Below are 20,658 nucleotides of genomic sequence, written 5' to 3' on the forward strand. Positions count from 1 at the left end.
GATTCAGGGGAAAATCCACTCCCACGCGCAACCTGGTGGACCTGACAGCGGCTAGCCATGTGAAAGACGCTGGTTCCTGAACTCTATCGCCGGTCTTGACGTCTATGGTGGGGCGTACCTGACAAGCAGCCGACGAGCCGAGCGTAAAATTTCATCGGCTCTAAGCTCCACACCTCAAACGCCTGACTCGATCAGCCAATAAGAATGCTGCATCGCTACGAAATTCCCAGATGAGGATATGGAGACGCAAGACGCACTATAAGTTTGTCGATTTGTTAGTGTCGGTCCGGGCATTTGTCGACGCACATGAAAGCGCTATTAATCCTGAACCACATCCCGAATGTCTAGGCCCCGGGCTTGAAGAAAAAGTCAGTTATACCCACTTCCGCGTTGCGGACGCTGTTGACCGCACTTGGTGGATCAGATTTTCCCAGAAAATGTGGTGCAGCTCTGACTCTCCCATAGGACCGACCAAGCTGTGATTCAACTCGTTGCGCGATTTCTGTGCTCCCGAAGAGCGGCCACAACGCCGCAGCATAGTAACTAGAACGTCATTACAACCACTAGAATGCCATTCAAGGATTCTAGAATCTCGCTCAAGGATTCTAGAATCCCGTCGCATCCAAGGCCCGTGGCACTAAGTTGGAACTGAATATAAAATTTCGATTGAGGTTGCCACTTGAAAGGATCGACTTCAATGCGATTGACAGTCCTGGAAGTGTGGTATGCGGCATTTATCGCAGCGACTTTGTTCCGAGCTGATGTAGATCTGTGATGTTTTCTCGCCTGTATGCTCACCACGCTGTGGTAGACTTTACCTCAGTCCGCATCTGAGATTTGATGCCATGGAGCACTGCTGTTTCGCTTGTTGAATGTGGATAAGCAAACTTTGATTGAACATACCGTGATACATTCAAGAGATGGCCGAGAAGGACAACGAACGTGAACGTTCAAGTCCCAACGGCCGGAAAGACGCGCTCATATATAGCCTGGCCCCCGGTGGCCCCGGTGGCCCTGATGCCCTGGTGGACCAGCACACCATGCAAACCAGCTCATCCACTGTAGATCCACGCTGGACGGTCCGTGGTACGACTTGAGTGGATTCAAAATATGACCGACAAGTCTAGGAAGTCGTTGGGCTTGTATGGGCTGAGACAGGAGTGGATGTGAGGAAGACTTGTGCTGAAGATGACTCAGTGGGCTCGGTGTCACAACGCAGTTGTACTATAGTCAGTGCCAGCAACGATCCTTGAGATAAAGCTACGGAAGACATTACTGGGCTAGTCTCCAGCCAGGAGATGCCTGTTACGTGTCTGATAGTGGACCACATCTCATTTAGGAGATGGACAACGCCACCCAAGGTAAAAAGAGTGATGACAACTGGCTAAAATGACGAGCTATAATAACTTGTGCATCATTCTTACGAGACCTATACACACAGCCTTCGTGACCGACCCCACAAGCCTGGGCTACTAAAGGTCTGAGGCTGCATGAGTCGTGGTCATCAATACTGTATATTCTGACACAGTCTCTTTGCTCAAGTCGAAGTCTAAGGCTATTTGAAACGAGGAAACAGACGTCACGCCATTTTCTACATAGCTTGCATTCATGTGACATGAGTATTGGCATGATGGACGATTGCCGCACTTGTATTTAAAGACTTCAAACGCAATTACATGAAGTGCCTCCTAGCATGGCCTCCGAAATGTGAACGTGGTTTCCAGTGCGAGTGCGCCTGTTAGCTCCATTTTGGGACATTGAGGTCAGAAGCTTTGCCTGCTCTAAACAATAACGTGGCAAACTGCTTTTGTTTGTTTCATGTACTGCACGGCAAGAGATATATCAATGTTCACTTGAACAAATAGCAGAATATCTGTTCGTTAAGTTGCAACGGTCTACTTTCAGCGGCCCATCTCAAACCCCAGTGTTTGTAAGATCGCTGGTAAAGACAAAACAGGGAAACCACATAAAAATGTACGCGAATAACGCTTCTGCCGTGAAATGATTACCCAGCGTAATGATAGGCAGAGTTGCATCGCCGTCTGGACGCTTCGAAAGCACAAAGCCATACAGCAGCAGCCGGAGACAGGGGAGTATCGGCGATTGTCACCCAACTTCATTAATATAGCAAGTCCGCAATGCCACGGCGGAAAGCTCGCCTTTCTTGAAACGCCCTGCTCGTCAAACGGCGTCGACAGCAAGATGTTTTTCTTCCCTAATGAGATATGGATCTCTGGAAGATCCTCCTTGTCCCCAGGAGCCGGTGCGGCATTGCCATCTACACCGGCTTCCCACCATTGATCACCTCCAGTCCACTGAAGATATCGCCCTCGCCCAATTTGATATAGACCTCCCACAACATCTTCTCCTATCACCGCAGTAGAAAGTATGATACATGACAAGTCTTGAAAGTCCCAGCGTGGCAGATACCTCCAGCCCTTGGTTCGAAACGCCTCGAGGAGCATTGTCACAAGCAGCATACCGCAAGTTACGAATATCAAATGCATATAGGTAGCATCACCGAGTCGGACGGCCTGAACAGTCAGCCGCGCATCTGGCTTGAAGAAGTCGCCGGCGCCATCATCTGGAACAAAGAATTGGCTATGTGGTCTGGTCAGTACCGTTTTGAGACAATTCGGAGGGGTATTAGCAGCTAGGGATGATATGGCCGGGTGCCTGTTATCGCGCCGAAACAATCGAGATGATCGATGGGATGCTTACCTGCTACCAACGAACAAGAGAAGTTCGTCGACCATGGCAGTCACGGAGTCTTCAGTGGCCTTGAGGGACTCTTCGTTTGATGACAATGTAGAATTGCTGGGCTTGCCTGTCATGGCTGCAATGTTCGCAACAAAGGCGTCACCCACAATCGATGTATAAAGGGTGGTTGTTATCATAGCAAGGCTATTGATTTGATCGGTCACCGTCATGGCAATGCCAAGGGTTGGATCGAATGGCGGTTCTGCTGCGTCTCTCGCAGTCACCAGCGAAGGAAAAACGGTCACATGTTTAGCGATGGCGCCAACTGTGACATTGAAATTGGCTGTCTCAAAATGGACCTCGCACTGCGTGCCATTGAGGACTCTGTAGTTGCTCCCGGCCGTTATAAGGATCATGTGTTGACTGCTATAGTATTTTGCGGCCATGACAGCAAGGCTCCTGTCATTGTTGTTGCTAACAACCGAAAAGAAGTCGACCTTGTCCGGTGGAGCAGTCGGAAACTCACCCTTTGCGTAGTAGACAGAGGGGATGCCATTCCCCGACTTGCCCTTTTGGACGAGCTCAATGTGCCATTCAGACGTGGCGTTGTAAATGCATGGGACTTACTAAGGTAACCTGATTCAAGATAGTTGTAGGACAGAAGCCTGGAGTTGTTGCGCATCTGGAAAAGATTGTCGTCAACTATACCAGCCGGGGAACCTACCCCGTAAGATCGGCCGACGTACGAATATTGGCCGTTGTCATGCTTGGAGTGGATCTGGCTGACTTTTGAAGAGGCTGAGGCTGCTCGGCTCAGGAGTGTGCTGTGTATGGTACTTGCCGGACAGTCGCTCCAGATTCCCTTTCCGTTGGTCACCGTAGAGCACGCCGCATCTGCCTTGTGGTTGTTATTCGTGGACCAAGTTCCCATCGTTCTTTTGGTATACTGTGGAACTCTCAGAATCCTAGACGCCATCAAGGTGGTATTGGTCGTGACCGGAGTCAATGCGCCGATCCACAGAAAATTTGGCACCGTGAACAATAGCATTGAGATGATAGACGCGGTGTACATTGTTATGGGTAAGCCTGATGCCGCTTGTCTGCTTGTGATCGCTCCAATGCGCTTTAGTGTATTCAAGCTGAGAGACTGCTGCAGAAGATGGATACGAGTTGCCACATTTATAAGCTTAGTGGCGGTGTAGACATTGATAGAAGCCAGAAATGCGGAAGTGATTGACACAATAATTTGCGCTGTCGCTCGATTGTCCAATGGAATGAGAAGCGGGCTCGCCGTCCATCTCTTATCCGCGACTGCTGCAGCGACTAGGAAAGCACTGGCAACCATGGGAAGGATACTCGTTAGAATTGTCGACGTCCTCTCTGATGCCCCCGCTCTCTGTGAAAACACCAGATCAGATCTGTGTGTCACATCGGTGGTAGCACCATGCTCCATCATAGGTTGAATAGTTCTGACCGTCCCCGACCGTGTTGATGAGGTAGACCCCACAGGATTGCATGCCAATTTATCTTGGCAATGTATTATTTCCTCTCTTGCCAAAGAATCATACGGTGGTAATCCTCCTAGGCCTGGTGTCCAGTTTGGGTTCGTCATCGCCATATTTTGATTAGAGTTCAGACTACGAAAAATAAGTCCCAGTAAGCGCTTTAGGGTACCTCGCAACTCGTTTGAAGTCGCAGCGAACGCTTCAGTAGTGTTTATACAGCTTGACAGCGTCGAGAGCATCGACAGCGGCGAATGAGGAGGAGGAGGAGGAGGAGGAGGAGGAGGAGGAGGGGAGAAAAGGCTTGAGGAAACAATTGACTTACACAAGTCTCACTGGCTGCTACGTGCGGACACGTCGCGGCAAAAATATATATGTGATCGGGTGGGACTCTTGGAAAATGTCATAGGGGTAACAGCCCGAAACGCTAACAACGCTGCGAAACATTGTGGCTTGTTTTCGCACATTACCAAATCGTCGCGGCTATCCTACGGGCTCATCCAGGGGTGTCCAAGGGTATCTAATCATAAGCGATCACATTGTGTTTCATACATTTTCCGAGTATCATATCAGTAGCCGTGCGTGGCGTTTGCATGAGGAGAAGATAGGGTCCTCCGGACGATGTTACAAGAACTGGCGGGAACGCGAACTGTCAAGACCGACATCACTCCTCACGTGCTCGAGGGGTGCGCGAGAAATCGCTAGAAGTTTTTTCGACGATTGGAATCTCAGCTTGTTTGCCGGAAAATTTGCTGAAAATCCTGTGCAACATGTTTGATTCCATTGTTCAATTTCATCAGAGAAGAGAGGTAGAAATGTATTCAGCCGCACCTACCACTTGCTCATTAACATGAGTGATTTGTATCTTTTTCCTGATCAAGTAATGGCAACAGTGGTTGGCAGCTTATAGCAGAGCAGATGTACACAGAAACAGTTTAGCCCTCGGCCCCTGATTTATCGGATCGGCGATTTTAAACAGATGAACCCCTCTCCAGGGTCCCAACGGTCCCGACAACCCTTTGCCCAAAGCAACCTGATCGGCAAATGGAGCGATGCTGTCGACAGTTGTATGCTGAACATCGCACTCTGGATTCAAACACGGCTACTCACTTTGACTGTTCAACCAGGTGAGTGCGCCCACCATCAGAGACCCAGGGCCCAGCCAGCGAAGTCCTGAAATTTCAGAGTGTACGAGACGGGCCACACTCGCCACATGTTTCGTGATTCGGTATGCAGGGCAATCACTAAAGAAAATCCCGAATCTTCCGCGAATCCACGCAATCAGCGCTCCGAACGTTCGAATCCTTATGGATTCGGTGCATCTTTGAAAATATAAGCTCTGATACAATGGCTTAGATGACACCCTAAACTTGAACTATAATAGAATTCACGTCAAATTCGACTGACGAACTTTTGTGCACCATGAATGAAGCCGACAGACCACCCGCTAGTCACCGATATGGGTGAGAACCACATGTGTGCAAAAAGCAGAATTGATTGCGATCCAAACTAGACGAGATTTGCTTTGGCGAATGGGATGTTTTCAACTGCATGATCAGATCTGAGCACAACCTCTTGAATTATTGGCTGTCCGATATGAATGCATTCTTTCACAACCATCAGATCCCAGCTCGCAATGAGGGTACAAAACTCTGCGATCATTTATTGGGACTGCACTGTCACAATCTCACTGATGCTCGATGTCCGTACCACTAAGAGGACAACAACGGAGTCTCTCAGGAACAGTTAGGTATATAAGACAGGGAGGACTGTGTTCTCGGCCCCGAGCATTTGTTGCGGCCCCGGCAGGTATTTTCCCACGCATTTCGGTGCCGACAGGTTTAGATGGTTCTGTTACTCTAATGGAGGCGTCGTTAGCGCCGCTGCTTGAGCTTAATAATGGGTTCATACGCAAGCTTGCCCGGAAGCGGCTTGGTGTGGCGATGGAGTACAGTATGTAAGGCATGGGCTCTCGTTCTAAAGATGTCAGCTTCTGCGCGACACCCTCGCACCAGCAGCTGCATCTGAACCGCCCAGCCATTGATATTTGCCTTAGTGTTCACTCTTTCTCATAATTTTCCGATAATATCAATGATTGTCTTGAATGTTCCCGCGGAACTGGTCTAGGCACTGTCCCGTGGCTGACCCATCAAGTGTCACCGCCATCATTGTTGGCATTACTGTTCTAGCTCTTCACGCTGTGAGGTGGCTAATTGACGATATTCAGTAGCTTAAAAATGTACCAGAATAGTATAACGATTGAGAGATGGCTTAGCCATTATAAGCACCGCAATGACTTCTTTGCAAGATGTCAAAGATCATGATCGGATGATTCTTGGTGGTAATATTGCCGAAAACACTAAAACGACCATACACCAATGTCAAAAGGCCCGCGACTTTTTCGAAGCGCTATAGAGCACTGGACGCGACAATCAAAGGATGGAAAGCTAGGCTGGCAAAATGGAGCCACTCTCGGTTTCTGCAAAGAGTACCAATCAAGTCCGCAAAGCTACTTTTATTGTCAGCATCAGTGTATAGTAAATGGTTAAAATGAAAGCCGTTGGATTAAATATATTACCATTTAATAACATATTAAATATTTTATACATCTTTCTTAGTGCTTTAAGTAGCTATGACAGATATAACAGCCCGTCAAGTATAATCTATCAGTCATCATAATCTTACTCGAATCCATGTTTTCCAAACTCCTGCTCTGTCCAATCCCATAACCGACGAGCCATTTCCTCATCATATAGCACGTTATCGCTATATTCCCTGAACTTGTGGTTGTAAAACCCGCCGCTTTTAACGCTTTCTCGATCTGCCGTGCTTGCCCACAGTTGGCCGCGTGCCCCTTGGTGGACGTCCATCAAGACCACGAACCCGATGAGACTAATCAGTCCACCGATCCAAGGTCTTCTTTTTTTAAGGTCATCAAGCAGACCAGTGTTGACAACTCCAGGGTGGATTGCGACGAATTTGATTTTTGGAAAGCGCTGGCTCAATGTGCGGGTGTGGTAGTAGTCGGCAAGCTTGGAATGTCCATAGCGCGCCAGGCTAGATATGTCCTCCAGGGTTGTCTCGCAACGAGAGAGCAAAATCTTTTCCCGCGGTGCCTGTTTAAATAGCTCGGAGCTCAAATTGACGACGCGGGCATCTGACCCTGGCAAATCAGCAGTCCTACTAATTATCGGCAGCAACAGCTTGGTGAACAACGCAGGACCCATGTAGTTTGAACCGAACTGGACCTCGTATCCATCTGATGTGAGCCCCGGTGGAGAAGCCATCAGACCTGCATTGTTGATCAAGATATCCAGACGATCCGACTGGCGGACAAAAGTGTCTGCAGCTTTCTTCACGGATGCGAAAGATCCCAGATCAAGCTCAAGAAACTTGATCTTGCCTTTGGCCTGAGGAGCAACTTGGCAGATTTCTTCAATTGCGATATTGCCACGTTTCTCAGTTCTGGCTGTGAGATATATGACAGCCGGGTTGTGTCTCGCGAGCTGAAGCACGCTTTCTTTGCCAAGACCGCTACTGCCGCCAGTAACGATGATCACCTTTCCAGAAAGGTCTGGAATATCATTCGCCGAAAAGGTCATGATCAAGCTATGTAAGAGAAGATACGAGAGACAATAGCTGTAGATGTCGTTGTTTTGGAAGTGAAATACGAATGGCTGAACAGCGGTGGTAACACCAAAGGACAAAGTAATATTTCAGTATGTCATCACGAATCCTCTCACATTGTGAGGCATTTTATATATGTTATAAAGTGGTATTGAGATAACGTTGGTAATCAATGGAACTATTGAGAAAGCGGTTTGTTGCTGCAATGGTACATATTCGAGTTTGGTGTAATTAGTAATCGTTAGTCGGCGGTGCCATGACTCGTGACTGGGACCCACCTCTGGTTTGTTTGTGATAAGTAATCATCTATTCGTTCTTTTTAGACCTCGGAACTTGTTAGTGCTGTTTCTAAAATTTAGCCGGCCTATGCAAATGCTGCGCATTGCTACAAATCACTTTTCATGCCCTCGCTTATAGTGCCTGACTAGCTTGTGCAAAGAGGACTGCGCTAACCTTGGAGATGTCCACAGGCGTTACCATGTTCTTTCGAAGACATCGCAGATGTAATCTCGCTTTCAAAGTTGTGATCACTTGAATTGTATCTCTCTATTATGATGCCACCGAAGGCGGGGAATGCATTAATCAATGGGAAAAAGAATGTTTCCCAAGGAGTGCAAACCTTAAATCTATACTAACCCTAAGTATTGTGGTTTATTTTTAATTTTTAGAGATTCTGTCTACAATTGGTTATCCTTGAACATAGGCAACAGTGATAAATGCCCCGTTAAAATAATCTCATCAGTGGGCAGCCTAGTTTCTATTTGCCAACCCTTGTTCCAAGTACCGCCAGTCTCTCTCCTCTGGCCTTTTCCCCTGGCATTTTCTTCCGACTCTTTCTTCTGGCTCTTTTTTTTTCCCTTGGCTTGCGCTGCGTTCTGGGCTACGTCTTGTCTTTGTGCTTCGTGCAGGGCGCACGATGATACGAAGGCATGCATTCTTCGGCTTGACTCGGATCAATTGGCGTTTGCTCTTTGTCATCGCCTTGCTGGTTTGTAGGAGTGGTAGAATTGAACGAGGGTGCTGGAACAAGATGTAGATTCCCGTAGCTACGGGAATGAGGGTGCGGGAAAGCCCATAGCTATACACTTCAGAAGTATAGGCGGGCTACATATGGAATATGTATCACTGGAAGAAAAGGCATAGACTTTACCATAAATATTCCACGATGTATCACTTAAAGCCCATAGATTTGATGATGTATCTGATCTCATTTCAATCAACGTAACACGTCCCACTATAGATTGCAAGTGATGCAATAGACCACGATCTACGTTCGACCGTGCTCTGCACTTCGAGACCTTGAGATTCAGTGTTGGCGACGACGTGTACGGTTTTGGCGCGAGCGAGACCGGCTCCTCCTCGAGGAATAGACAGCCCTGCGTGGTGGACCTCTAGAATGTGTCTTAGATCGATACCTATCACGAGAAACTGGTCGAGATCTCTTATCGCGGTTGCGCCTGCTATATCTCCTTTCATCACGACTGCGAGAACGAGAGCGAGAACCTCGGTTTCTCTCCTCATAGTGACGTTGTGACGCACGGTATGTATCACGGTCACTGTGGTGGTCCCTATCACGACGCCGGTCTGAGTCGTGTGGTCTGCGGTCGTCGTATCCATAAGCCCTCCTGCTGTGACGATCTGCAGAAGCGCACGAGTCATTGCTGCGCCCTGGGCCGTTGTCGCGGCTTCGATATCTGGATCGGCCAGCGTGTGCCCTGCTTGGTATGTATGAATCTGCTTGTTGTGGAAATCCCCGGCGTGCCCCCCCCCCCCCCCTCCCTCTTTCCCTCCCTTGTGAAGTTTTGGGCGTCTTGAACGTTGGGCCCGACCACCAATCGCCCGTCCCATGATAATTGCTGTGCACCGACTTCCCTTTTTGACGAATGGATTGTTATGCCTGTTCGGCGGTGAATAATCATGAGCATCCTCTGCGGGGCACGTGTAAGCCGACGAAGAAGATGAACTTGCCATTGGCACCCCCAAACGACTGGGGCCCACGGGACGGGATGGCACAGCCTGTCTAGCAGGAGCACTGCTTTCGGAATGTGGCGAGGGCCTGTGCGACAGCACCATGCCCTCCAAATGCGGCAATGATCCGGGATGCTCCCTCCGATTATGTGTCGGGCCGCGACGCTGGGATTGGAGCTCTTGGGGATCATCCTCGTGACGAGGCTCTACGCGGTGACAAGGTCTCATACTCGGGACTGTTACCTGTGGCATGGGCGGTGTTGTTGCCGATGCGGTGGCAGTCGTGAAACGCGCTCGCGGCTTGACGGTTTTCCAAGGGGCGCCAGCAGAAGGCGTTGCATGCGGTGTCGGCTTGCCAGCCTCGGGGGGTGTAGACTATTGGTAAGTGCAGGAACACAAACTGAGCTAGTAATTATTCAACGCAGGGTTTACCATTTCCTTTTAAGAAAGAAAGATCACACACAATTTAGTTATTATGGATATTATAACTATTATGATGAGTTCAAGTCACATTTAATTGTAGATATTAAACAATCACGAATGAATGTCTAAGAGACGTATGCTTGCTAGCAACCCATACATAAGATGGAGATTTGAATATCATGGGCACTATAATAAATTTGTGTCTCGTCTGATTCTAGATATCAGATAGTCACGAACAGATGCAGAAGAAATGTGTATTTGCTAGCAAAGTACCCCTAATATGGAGGTTAGGACGTCTGCAGCCATGCTGGCAACGCTGGGACGGGGAGAGCGCGTGCTTTGAATGCCATGTGGCCTACTTCTCCAGTTGATTTGCGAAACTCTTGGCCCACAAGATGCTCTCGATGTAGCTCTTCGAGTCGAATGTGCCGTTTCCTTACAGCGATCTCTGCCCAGGCGGATCAGGAGCTCCTAGCCTTCCCCCTTGAGTTTTGGACCCGGTTCGTTGGCCCAATCCAGGATCATCTGGCGTTTGACCTCCTTCTTAAGAGTCCTGTCGGTTTGGACATGGTTCAAGGCTTCCTTGGCGTCCTTTGTGAGCTAGATGTACAGCTCCCTCGACAGCTTTCTGAATTCTTCAAACTCCTCCATGGTGCGTTTTTTCAATTTAACTAGTCGCCGACCCAGGTATGTTCGATAAAGCTTTCCGTCACAACCAAGAACAGTCAGTTTTCCATGTGGGGAGTGTTAACAGACAATCGTCGAGTGCATCTGTACAGGGGTCAGCCCCCTAGTCGCGGGCTGGGAGGGATCTTTTCGCGTAGCAGGCTCTGAGTTGTCCACCTATACTTAAAATTTGAAACTGAATTGACCTTTAAACCTAGTGCTGGCGTGGGGATTGAAAGAGCCATCCATTACTTCCTACTGCCCTGGTCGGCATTTGGAGGCGGGAAGCAAACGAACAAGCTTGTCTAAACAAGAGTCCTCATTCGATTCATATTATCGAAGAACAAGACTGGCCGTACGCGACAAACACGATTACGGTCATTATGGATCCATTCGCAACCAGTTGTGCACCCTCGATTGCCAATTGTCCAGATAGCATTACACGTCCTGGCGACAAGGTATTCATAATCGTCACAGCTTTTCTAACTGGTGCCTACCTTACAACGCATTAAAAGCCAGTTTAATACATAATATTATCCCCCCTCCCTTTTTAACTCCCTTTCTCAACCCCTGTCTCGACACATATTTTAACCGAGCAGGCATCGCGTTGTGTACTATTACATTGATTGATCGTGTTTATCTCCCGGAAATAAGTTGCATTAGCTTAGAATTCCTCCTTCCCATAAAAACTGCGGCTTCTATGATTATTTGGTATGTGGAACGAGATTAGGAGATGATGGAAGGAACTAAAGCTTTTACACTCTCCTAATAATTCAGAGCTCGTAAGCTTAATGCTTCGTCATAGATGAGTAGACGCTGTGGGTGTAAGTAATGCCTTGTTACGTATGCACTAGCTGCAAAACCACACATATACTGGTCATTCCCGGATGAGGGCAGCACCAGTCGCTAATACGTTAAGCTATGACATCCCGTTACCGGCTTCCTGAATCTTCTTAATTCGAAAAGGTTGTGCCATTCGTAATAGTCGTCCCATTCACAGCGAGAACTCCAGCAGTGGCGGCATCCACATCCTGTGTACCTGATCCGCCGCAAACACCAATAGCAGCAAAGAATGTCCCGTTGATGTAGATTGGTATAGCGCCCTTGACGAACATCAATCCCCCATTAGCAGTCTCAAGGCCGTAATCTTCCGATCCGGGCTGGACGAGAGGATTCAAATCCTCGGTGGTAAAGGCACCGTTGAAAAGGCTGACACTGCGAGTCTTTTTGATACAGGTGTCAACGCTCTCAATCCAGGCATTGTCCATGCGTAGTAGTGAGATGACAAAGCCGGACGGATCCGTGATGACAATCGATGACGGAGTGCTGTAGTATGACCTTGGTTAGTGGTTCTCGGATGATGGAGAGCGGAAAGACTGTACCCATTTTCGGATGCGAACGCTGCCGCCGCATTGATGGCCTGCTGGGCTTGCTGTGCATTGAGAACAAATCGTTCGTTCGGTGGTTTCATGGTCTTGTACCAATCAACTGGCGCAAGGGCGGCAAGCGCTCCATCGATGAGCACCCCGAAAGCAAGTGTGGCTGCCAAATTTAGCTTCATGTTTGAAGAAAGAAATTTCGTTAATGTTGGTTTGCTTCACTTTTTGCGACTTTGGCGATATGGGAATATCATGCATGTTGCACCGGAGAAGCACTTATTATAGGTGATGGAGCTGCTTACTTACATACGATGATAAAGTTAGATGAATCTATATTGCTGCTGACATGAGCAACATGAAATGATAATGTAAGCCGTTGGTATTGGCAATTACTCAGCCTTTAAAGGTTAATAGTCACTTGCTTGCTTAATCAAATCGTCTCTCGCTCATTTTACGTAGGGTCATAGCGGTAAACTTAAAAAGCGGGGTCCGGCAGTATTTCTTTTGCATTAAGGTCGTATTTTAATCTCGCTCTCGCTAATGACCCTCTTTTCTCTGAGCAAGCTAAGACTTCTAGCTCCAATTCTCACTTTTTTTTCCCCAGCCTTATTCTTAAAACTGTGAATTTGAGTGTTTTTTACCGCGGTATTAGGGCAAATAGTCTCTATACTCGAAGACACCCGGTCATTAATTCGTGTCAAATTGTTACCATAAAAGAAACACGCCACAATCCTTCTTCCAGGACTGAAATACTCGTGAATACTCCTGAGCATATGCCCTAGTAGAATTGAACACCAGTATACAGCAGATCAACACTGATATCATAGATATATGTTTGAATGCCGCTCGATAATGCCTGCCGCGGGTCTGATTCTCTCGTTCATAACAGTTCCTGGTAATTAGAGACTTCGGCCCACGAATGCCATAGAGAGCTATTCGCATCGAGGCTGTCGGCTCGTGTAGTCAGTGGCTCGGCGCTTTCGCTTCGCTGCCTGGTTCCATGGCTTTTAGGTATGAAGATACACGGACGACAAACAATGCGTACTTATTGCTTCGACGACGACTGCGTTTCTTTGAGGCACACATCCAGCGATATTCCACGAACACAGCTTAACATCTTTGTCTCGTCACGACGTGACATCTTCAGCATTGGTATCTTTTCTCCAACCAAATCCCAGCTTATAGAGTATTTAACGACGCCCCCAGACGACTTTGCTCGATTGCTGTAATATGGATTAGAGCAAGAATTGTTGTCTCAGGGGGCGTCACAAACGCGTCATGCCAGCACATCAACCAACATCCCCGGCTTATCCTGCAAGAACATGATTTGGCTGCCACTGACAGTATCGTGACTCGATTCCCGAAGCATTGTAATTCCGTTAGGTCGAATGTAACCCATTTTTGCCCACGACGGGGCAGTCGCTTCTTGTTCCTTTCCATCGCTGACGATGAAGTGAATCTCAAAATACATTGGATTAAAGTCGGGAAACCGCCCCTTCCTTGCTTGCTCATCGCAGTCCATCGACCACTCGAAGAAGTCTCCGTAGAAAGGACGTAGATTATAAGCCTCTAGATCGAGGCCCTGAAATCTCATCTCTAACTATTCCTATTATTAAATATTTAATAAACTTTAGTAAAGTTAATTCTTTCGTACGACTAGTCATTAAAAAGACAAGGGGTATAGTTTATTAGAAAGCTATGAGTAAGGTTTAGCAACCTTTTTAAGTTTAATTTATATAATATGTATATTGAATAAAAGCGTTTTATTTGATTATTCTAAATAAATCTTTAAAATAATCGTATAATATATATATTAATAAAATTTTTATAATAATTACGATAAAATTACTAAGTAATAAGCTTTTAAGTGTAATAATTATATTTAAAGATTTATTTTTTAAAAGAAAAAGAGAAAACGTTTTTATCATTAATTATAAAGCGAGTGTTTTATATTAATTACGTATAAACGTATTTCAACGTTATTTAAGCGTTAAGTCAATAATTTAATTAAGTCGTTATAATATCATTATAACGTTAATCGTATTAATACGATTCTTTAATATATGATTTAATAAAAAGTTAAGTTAATACGTTTATATAGAAAGAGTAGAATTAAAGTTCGTCATTTAGAAAGTAGCCTTTAAAAAGCTCATATAAATAATATAAAAAGTAAATTTCGTAAGAATAAAGCTTTTATTGAACCAGGACCACTGTCTTGTCCCTTGGGTTATAAGCCTCACGACGAACTCGCTGGTTCACTCGCGGACTGATCACTTATGAATGAATGGAAAGAATGAACTTGATGACCAAAATAACGTTAATTAGTGACGACGAGCCATTCTCGTCGTCTTCCGAATGCACTGCTGCATAAACTGACCATGCTACCGAAGTCAAAAGTGTGAAGAAGCATGCCCGTTCGACTATTTACAAGTTCCATCCCTTCGACCTTATACTGATCAGACCCTGGACAACCAGGAAGAAGGTCGTACGACCCACTTGGCTCCCTTGTAGTATTGGTACAGCCAACACTCACTACTTCATTATATATAATAATATAAATAACGGTCGTATATGAAACGGCGGCGTAATATATTATTAACGAAAAACTTATACACTGAATTAAAACATTAACGAGCTTTTGAATCGGGTCCGAGTCAAAATAGCCATCGTAGCTCCCTGCGATATTCCCTGCTTGCCTGTCACGAGAAGATAAAGGAAGAATGAGCTTTGTATTGCGGCCGTAACGTCTTGACGAGCTTGGTTTGTCGTGCGGGTACTTCAGGATTATGGTAGGTTTTGGGCAGTCTTGGCCCTCAATACGGTATTAAAGGTTTACCATAACTTGCAAACCACCTAATTATCATCGTCCACGTCCTCGTCCTCATCGTCAGATGGCAGGCCTTGCTCCCGCCTCTTCCGTCGCCGGATAAGCTCGGACCTAGTCGGCCGCTTTACTAGAGGCTCTGGACGCACGTATGGCTCGCCAAAATCAGCCGAATACTTTTCAAGCGTATTTTCTATAATGCCCGATCCAGCGCCTCGCATTCTGTGCATTTCCTTAGCAGCTTGTTGAAGTCCTTGCTTGACTAGCACCTTAATAGGGGGATAATCCAGCTCGTCTTCCTCATCCCGTTTCCGTTCTTTGCGATCAAACCAAACGAAAAGGAACGTTGTCTTGTCGCCCGCCCATTTTTCCTCATCCTCCTCCACATCCGTATAGTGCGCAGGCTCTATAATAACTAAGGAGTGTGCGTAGTTTTCTTGGTTTCGATCGGCCCTACAAATGTTCCACCGCCAAATATGGAACTCACTATCCCCCCTTCTTGAACACCACTCGCCTGATTTCGCGCTGCTATCTCGGATTGCTGGTGCGCAATGCAGGCCGAAACCAACTCTTCACGGCTAGAGCCAGGGCGCACCGCCAACCCGAAGACATCTAATCGGTCGCGGAAAGGAACTTCGTTGCTATGGCGCTTTATGTGCGTTTTAGATTCGAGTAGCTCTGCTACGCGAGAAGTGGTTTCGTCGCGGTGTATCTCTACATCTCGACTACTATCTGTGGTATGACACGGCAAATAGACTTGAAAACTGCCAAAAGGTACTCTGCGGGTACCGAACCTTTCTTCAGGCTGATCCGGGAAGCCGCGACTGTATTGGTGCCATGCGACCACGCAGGGCGTGCCGTCGTGGGCATTAATCCTCTCTGTCGCAATGTGAGAGCGGTAACCCGGCCGCTTCATGCGCGGATTATTTGCGCCCATCGCACCGTTCTTGTAGTACTCATCGAGCGCCTCCTTGAACTGTGCGAACGAGGTGAATGGGGGTGGAAGAGGCTCTACGCTACCTAGCGGCATATTTTGGAACATGATGAAGATTGTAGTTCCTTACAAGTATGCATTACGCCGTATACCCGTTGCGGATTTAAATTCAGTGACAGAAAACCAGCGCTAAGGATTGACCAGGGGTATGCGGATTTTCAAAGGATGGGTATACGGATTTACTAGGAAACTAATGTTCCCGTTATCGTAATAAGCTATAATTTTGATAAATGGGTAATCCAATTACTGTAATTTAAATCACTTGTCAAATTCCGGATTAGACTTGTAATTATAGAGGAATTTTAATAAGAAGAGTCAAGGTAAAAATGTAAATATTTCGCGTTAGAAACGTATAGGCTAGTAAACTAACTAGGCTGTGGAATGGCTTCTCCATTCAATTCTTTCCGTACAGTTTGGGCGACAAATAGATCTATTCAGCGCTATCGTACGAAGGAGAAGAAGGGATTCTTCCCCTCGTACGTGGTTTATAGATAGGGGTTTAGGGTTCACCCGTACGGCTGCTGGCTGCCGACAGCCACATCGTGGCTGTGGTGGCTTACTGCTAGCACGCCGGTGACTACCTATACTACGTAGTCAACCGTCGTACAAGACCGCGAATAATATATTCTAACATAGGCCGTAATAATATTATAACTTATAATTTATTAATTAATTGAAAAACTATAACTTTAATAATATTATATATTAAATTAAGACTATTATCTTATCTTTTTAATTATAAGCCTTGTAGTAAAACTCGTTAATTTACTTATAAATTAATTACTTAAATTATGGAATGGCTTCTCCATTTAATTCTTTCCGTATAGTATGGGCGACAAATAGATCTATTCAGCGCTTTCGTACTATACGGAAAGAATTGAATGGAGAAACCATTCCACACTGATCAGTGTTCACTTGGCTGTGAACGCAGATTGGCAAGAATGAAGAGACGGCGTTATCTAAGTACGTACGGTAATACGTAGCGAAACGTCGTGCTTAATCCTACTCCCGACTTCTTCGTGCTAAAGGTGTTAATGTTTATAAGATGTCCTCTCCCTTCCGCACGAATAACGAACGAGTAGAAGACGTGTAAAGATTCTTCGTAGTACGAAGGTGTTAATGTTTATAAGAAGTCCTCTCCCTTCCACACGAACAAAGAGTTATACGTGCGAGCCATTACGCATCGACAATAGGTTCATTATCTCCCGCAGAACGCGTAATTACTAGTGCGCGCGACACGGGCGATAACCTCGGATTATGACAAGAGTAGAAGACGTATACGGATTCTTCTTCGTACGGAGGTGCTTATGTCTATAAGATGTCCTCTCCCGTCCGTATAAACAAAGAGTGATGTATGCGTGCCATTACTCACGACAACTCCGGTACCGTACCACGATAACAAAATATCCTCTCGCACGAGGAGATGGCGGAGGGGAGCGATATCTCCGTCCACGCTTGGTAAACCGGCATAGCATTCGAATTCTAGGATCGTACGGTCGATATCGAACAACCCCTCGACCGAGTACATATGAATACGTATGTTGGTTAGCTCGTTACCGAATATCAAGGCATCTTAACGCTCCGATTACTCGTACGAGCATACTAGGAAGACTTCGAGGGATGGACTACGTACCAGTTCGAATATACATCACGACCATTTAAACGTGCGATACTTAAGACACTCGAACGAAAAGGGTATCACTTCCCGAGCGGTCTCACCCAAAACGAAAAGCTCGTCTACCCATTAAACAACAAGGAGGCTGTCAAAACACCTTAACCATCACCCCGTACGAGTATTACAACTCTCGGTCCTTATACGAGTACTATAACTCCCGGTCCCCGTACGAATGCCGCAACTCCGGCACCGACTCGTATACCATTACCCGGCTAGGAAGATAGACAAGAGGACGGCCTAGAAGATAGATAAGGACAGCCCGGAGGACAGATAAGAGGACGACCCTACGGGAAACACACTACCGAAGGAATTATTATCAGTTATTTACGAACGTACGAACCGCGAAAGAAAAGATAGCTAGTGTTAGAATATACTATTCGCGGTCTCGTACGACGGTTGACTACGTAGTATAGGAAGTCACCGGCGTGCTGGCAGTAAGCCACCACAGCCACAATGTGGCTATCGGCAGCCAGTAGCCGTACGGGTGAACCCCAAACCCCTATCTATAGACCACGTACGAGGGGAAGAATCCCTTCTTCTCCTTCGTACGACAGCGCTAAATAGATCTATTTGTCGCCCACACTATATGGAAAGAATTGAATGGAGAAGCCATTCCACAATAACCTAATATTAATTGCCAAAACAGCAAACGAACTTTTACTCTGCGCGACTTCTATAGTTGTGCCCATGGGGTAGACAATTCCTTCCTTAGAAGCTGAGTACAGAGCATCGCTCCGAAATTCAGAACAACGAGGATTTACCTTGACCGCCGTCTTGGGCCGCCTGGTGTACTTGTTCGGAGAAGGACGTGCGTTTTGGTGCAGTCCCGTTATTCGCAACGCTACAACTACGTCGGCGGCGAAACATTGACTGAGAAGCTCTATGTTAATGAGTCCGTTTTCCCAACCCTTGAGAGGAAATGTGCGTAGTAACCACGGCATTCTGATCTGGCCACAATGCAAAACCTCTATGCATGATTTCTTCGCCCAGGCAGGTTCGTGGGAACAGGGCTAGAAGAGGATCCACGATCTCAGGTCTGAAAACTTCTTGCTCAGGCTCTAGATCAACCAGGCTATCATAGTCACCAAGCTTGTCAGTATCTTCGTTCCAGTCTGTATCATTATCCAGTACACCAAAAACGCCGGGTCGAAGACAACTCCTCTGGACAACACGCCATATCTCGATTCCTCTCCTAAAGATGACAACCAAGCCCTCGTAGAATTTGATGGTAGTCTCGGTCTTCGTGCCAAAAAGGAATTCCACAATTCGCTATACAACATCATTTGCCATTTTCAACGTATCTGTTTCACTAAACTCCACTGCTTGGGCAAGTTGATAGCGAACGAGGGCCTCGCGGCGGGAGTCTTGCCTATTAAGATGTACGAGCAGTTGGGCTGTTTCCACCAGGTCCAGGGCATAATGTGGCCTGAAGATGCGTGACATAAGAGCATCTGCGATAGCAGCCTCGACAACCGCCATCTGCATGAATTGAGGTTGTTCCACGCTAAGCAATACTAAGAAGTTCTTTAGCACGATAGACCCTAAATTCTGCCCTGAAAGATCCCTAAGGGCCATGGCCTAAACAAGGTTAGAAATGTTTGACAGTATTGAACAAAACTTACCAGATTTTCTTGGCCCAGAATAAGGAAATCTCGTACAAACTTATAGCAATCATTCGCGAAAGCCTTTAAATAATCTTGTCTATAAGATGTTAGTCGTTAATGAGTATGGTCAGGATAAAATAGTACAATTAATTAGGATACATGTCGGTAAAGCCGATATCATTGGTGAAAGCGATGAGCTTTCTCTTAGCAGCCTCGAGCTTTCTCCGTTATAGTTCCAGGTTCAGGCTTTTTATGTTAATCTCGGTTTTCAATTTGATAATCTAATCTCTCGATTTTTTGAGTTCTTGAACGCACGGCGTGTACTTGGACTCCGCCTCATCTAAACGCCGCTATAACCGCTATGCTTCGCTACTAACTTTTTTGATACTCGCCGATAGGGTCTCGATCTGTTGTTAATATGCTTGGTTCTCACGCGAACCTTCTTTCCAAGTATAACCTTAGTTGGCGAAATTGCTAATCAGAATCTCTTTCTCGACGATGAACTATTACATCATGCTTTCCTTCTCAGCGGCATGGAAGAAATCATTTCGGTGTTTAAAGTTTCGAGACGTACGATCGTTACGTTTCTAGCCAGCACTTCCTTGGTCTTGAGATCAAGCTAAGCCTTTAGTTAACCGATGGTTTCTTATTACCTTTCCAACTTTTGGAGTTCCGAGTCATCTTTCTCTATCTCTCAGTAGAGGCGCCCTATCAGTCTAAGCTTCTCGAGAATTTTCGATTATGTCTTCGGAGCTTTAGCAACGTTAGGAGCAACCCGTGTCGCTTTCTTTTTATCGGCCATGTTAAATTATTATAGGCAACTTCGAGGTGCGATACGAAACAAGCGGGGTAAGGCTGCTAAGCTATTCGATAAGTCTTGTGTTCGCGGCTATATTTGTATACATATTTATGCACTAGCGAATGCCATAATATTTGGCTCGTAACTCGAGGCGTTAATCATATGCAAGGCGTCCGCTCGCCTATGCCGGAAAGCAACAAATTGATAGAAGAGCCAACGGGGGGTCGCCACGTCAGGCCACCTCGGCGGCAAATGAAAATGGTTGGGTGGCATACAGAAAGAGGAGGGGTTTATAAGATAACGCAGCCTGCATGTAACAAGGCTGGTTGGGCAACCCGGACGCGAACCCGAAATTGAATGGGACGGCCCGAGCCGAAGAGCTCGCTACGTCTGGTCATTAAAAGGACCATAAGTTAAGTGCCACAGGTATCGCAAGAGGGTAATCGGCTGCAACAACAGTCTACATATTTAGTGATAGTCTTAGCGGAAGTTCGACA

General features: G+C 46.5%; 7 protein-coding genes across 7 annotated transcripts; all 7 read right to left on the reverse strand.

Annotated features, from left to right (window-relative positions):
- Positions 1–1,901: 1,901 nt before the first annotated feature.
- BKA67DRAFT_645526 (uncharacterized protein) lies at positions 1,902–4,318 on the reverse strand (the record flags this gene model as incomplete). The annotated part of the gene is made up of 4 exons (XM_046105880.1): positions 1,902–2,601; positions 2,722–3,281; positions 3,328–3,382; positions 3,447–4,318. 4 exons carry the CDS (start codon positions 4,316–4,318, stop codon positions 1,902–1,904), a joined length of 2,187 nt encoding a protein of 728 aa, XP_045960417.1.
- A 2,442-nt stretch (positions 4,319–6,760) lies between these two features.
- On the reverse strand, positions 6,761–8,133 carry BKA67DRAFT_562763 (uncharacterized protein). Its single transcript, XM_046102628.1, has one exon. The coding sequence runs from the start codon at positions 7,802–7,804 to the stop codon at positions 6,884–6,886; it is 921 nt and encodes a 306-aa protein (XP_045960418.1). The 5' UTR covers positions 7,805–8,133; the 3' UTR covers positions 6,761–6,883.
- Positions 8,134–9,041: 908 nt separating this feature from the next.
- On the reverse strand, positions 9,042–9,568 carry BKA67DRAFT_690821 (uncharacterized protein; the record flags this gene model as incomplete). The annotated part of the gene is made up of 1 exon (XM_046109149.1): positions 9,042–9,568. The coding sequence occupies exon 1, from the start codon at positions 9,486–9,488 to the stop codon at positions 9,042–9,044; it is 447 nt and encodes a 148-aa protein (XP_045960419.1). The 5' UTR covers positions 9,489–9,568.
- Positions 9,569–11,651: 2,083 nt separating this feature from the next.
- On the reverse strand, positions 11,652–12,721 carry BKA67DRAFT_562765 (uncharacterized protein). Its single transcript, XM_046102629.1, has 3 exons — positions 12,572–12,721; positions 12,269–12,428; positions 11,652–12,212 (listed from the first exon to the last, which is right to left on the reverse strand). The coding sequence occupies exons 2-3, from the start codon at positions 12,355–12,357 to the stop codon at positions 11,840–11,842; spliced, it is 462 nt and encodes a 153-aa protein (XP_045960420.1). The 5' UTR covers positions 12,358–12,428; positions 12,572–12,721; the 3' UTR covers positions 11,652–11,839.
- A 589-nt stretch (positions 12,722–13,310) lies between these two features.
- On the reverse strand, positions 13,311–13,859 carry BKA67DRAFT_535050 (uncharacterized protein; the record flags this gene model as incomplete). Its single annotated transcript, XM_046099955.1, has 2 exons — positions 13,311–13,488; positions 13,564–13,859. The coding sequence occupies 2 exons, from the start codon at positions 13,857–13,859 to the stop codon at positions 13,311–13,313; spliced, it is 474 nt and encodes a 157-aa protein (XP_045960421.1).
- Positions 13,860–15,118: 1,259 nt separating this feature from the next.
- BKA67DRAFT_690823 (uncharacterized protein) lies at positions 15,119–16,131 on the reverse strand (the record flags this gene model as incomplete). The annotated part of the gene is made up of 2 exons (XM_046109150.1): positions 15,119–15,469; positions 15,577–16,131. The coding sequence occupies 2 exons, from the start codon at positions 16,129–16,131 to the stop codon at positions 15,119–15,121; spliced, it is 906 nt and encodes a 301-aa protein (XP_045960422.1).
- Positions 16,132–18,643: 2,512 nt separating this feature from the next.
- Positions 18,644–19,333, reverse strand: BKA67DRAFT_535052 (uncharacterized protein; the record flags this gene model as incomplete). Its single annotated transcript, XM_046099956.1, has 2 exons — positions 18,644–19,027; positions 19,103–19,333. The coding sequence occupies 2 exons, from the start codon at positions 19,331–19,333 to the stop codon at positions 18,644–18,646; spliced, it is 615 nt and encodes a 204-aa protein (XP_045960423.1).
- Between the last annotated feature and the right edge of the window lie 1,325 nt (positions 19,334–20,658).

The sequence above is a fragment of the Truncatella angustata genome (genome assembly GCF_020726525.1).
Source record: "Truncatella angustata strain MPI-SDFR-AT-0073 chromosome Unknown BKA67scaffold_3, whole genome shotgun sequence".
Lineage (NCBI taxonomy): Eukaryota > Fungi > Ascomycota > Sordariomycetes > Amphisphaeriales > Sporocadaceae > Truncatella > Truncatella angustata.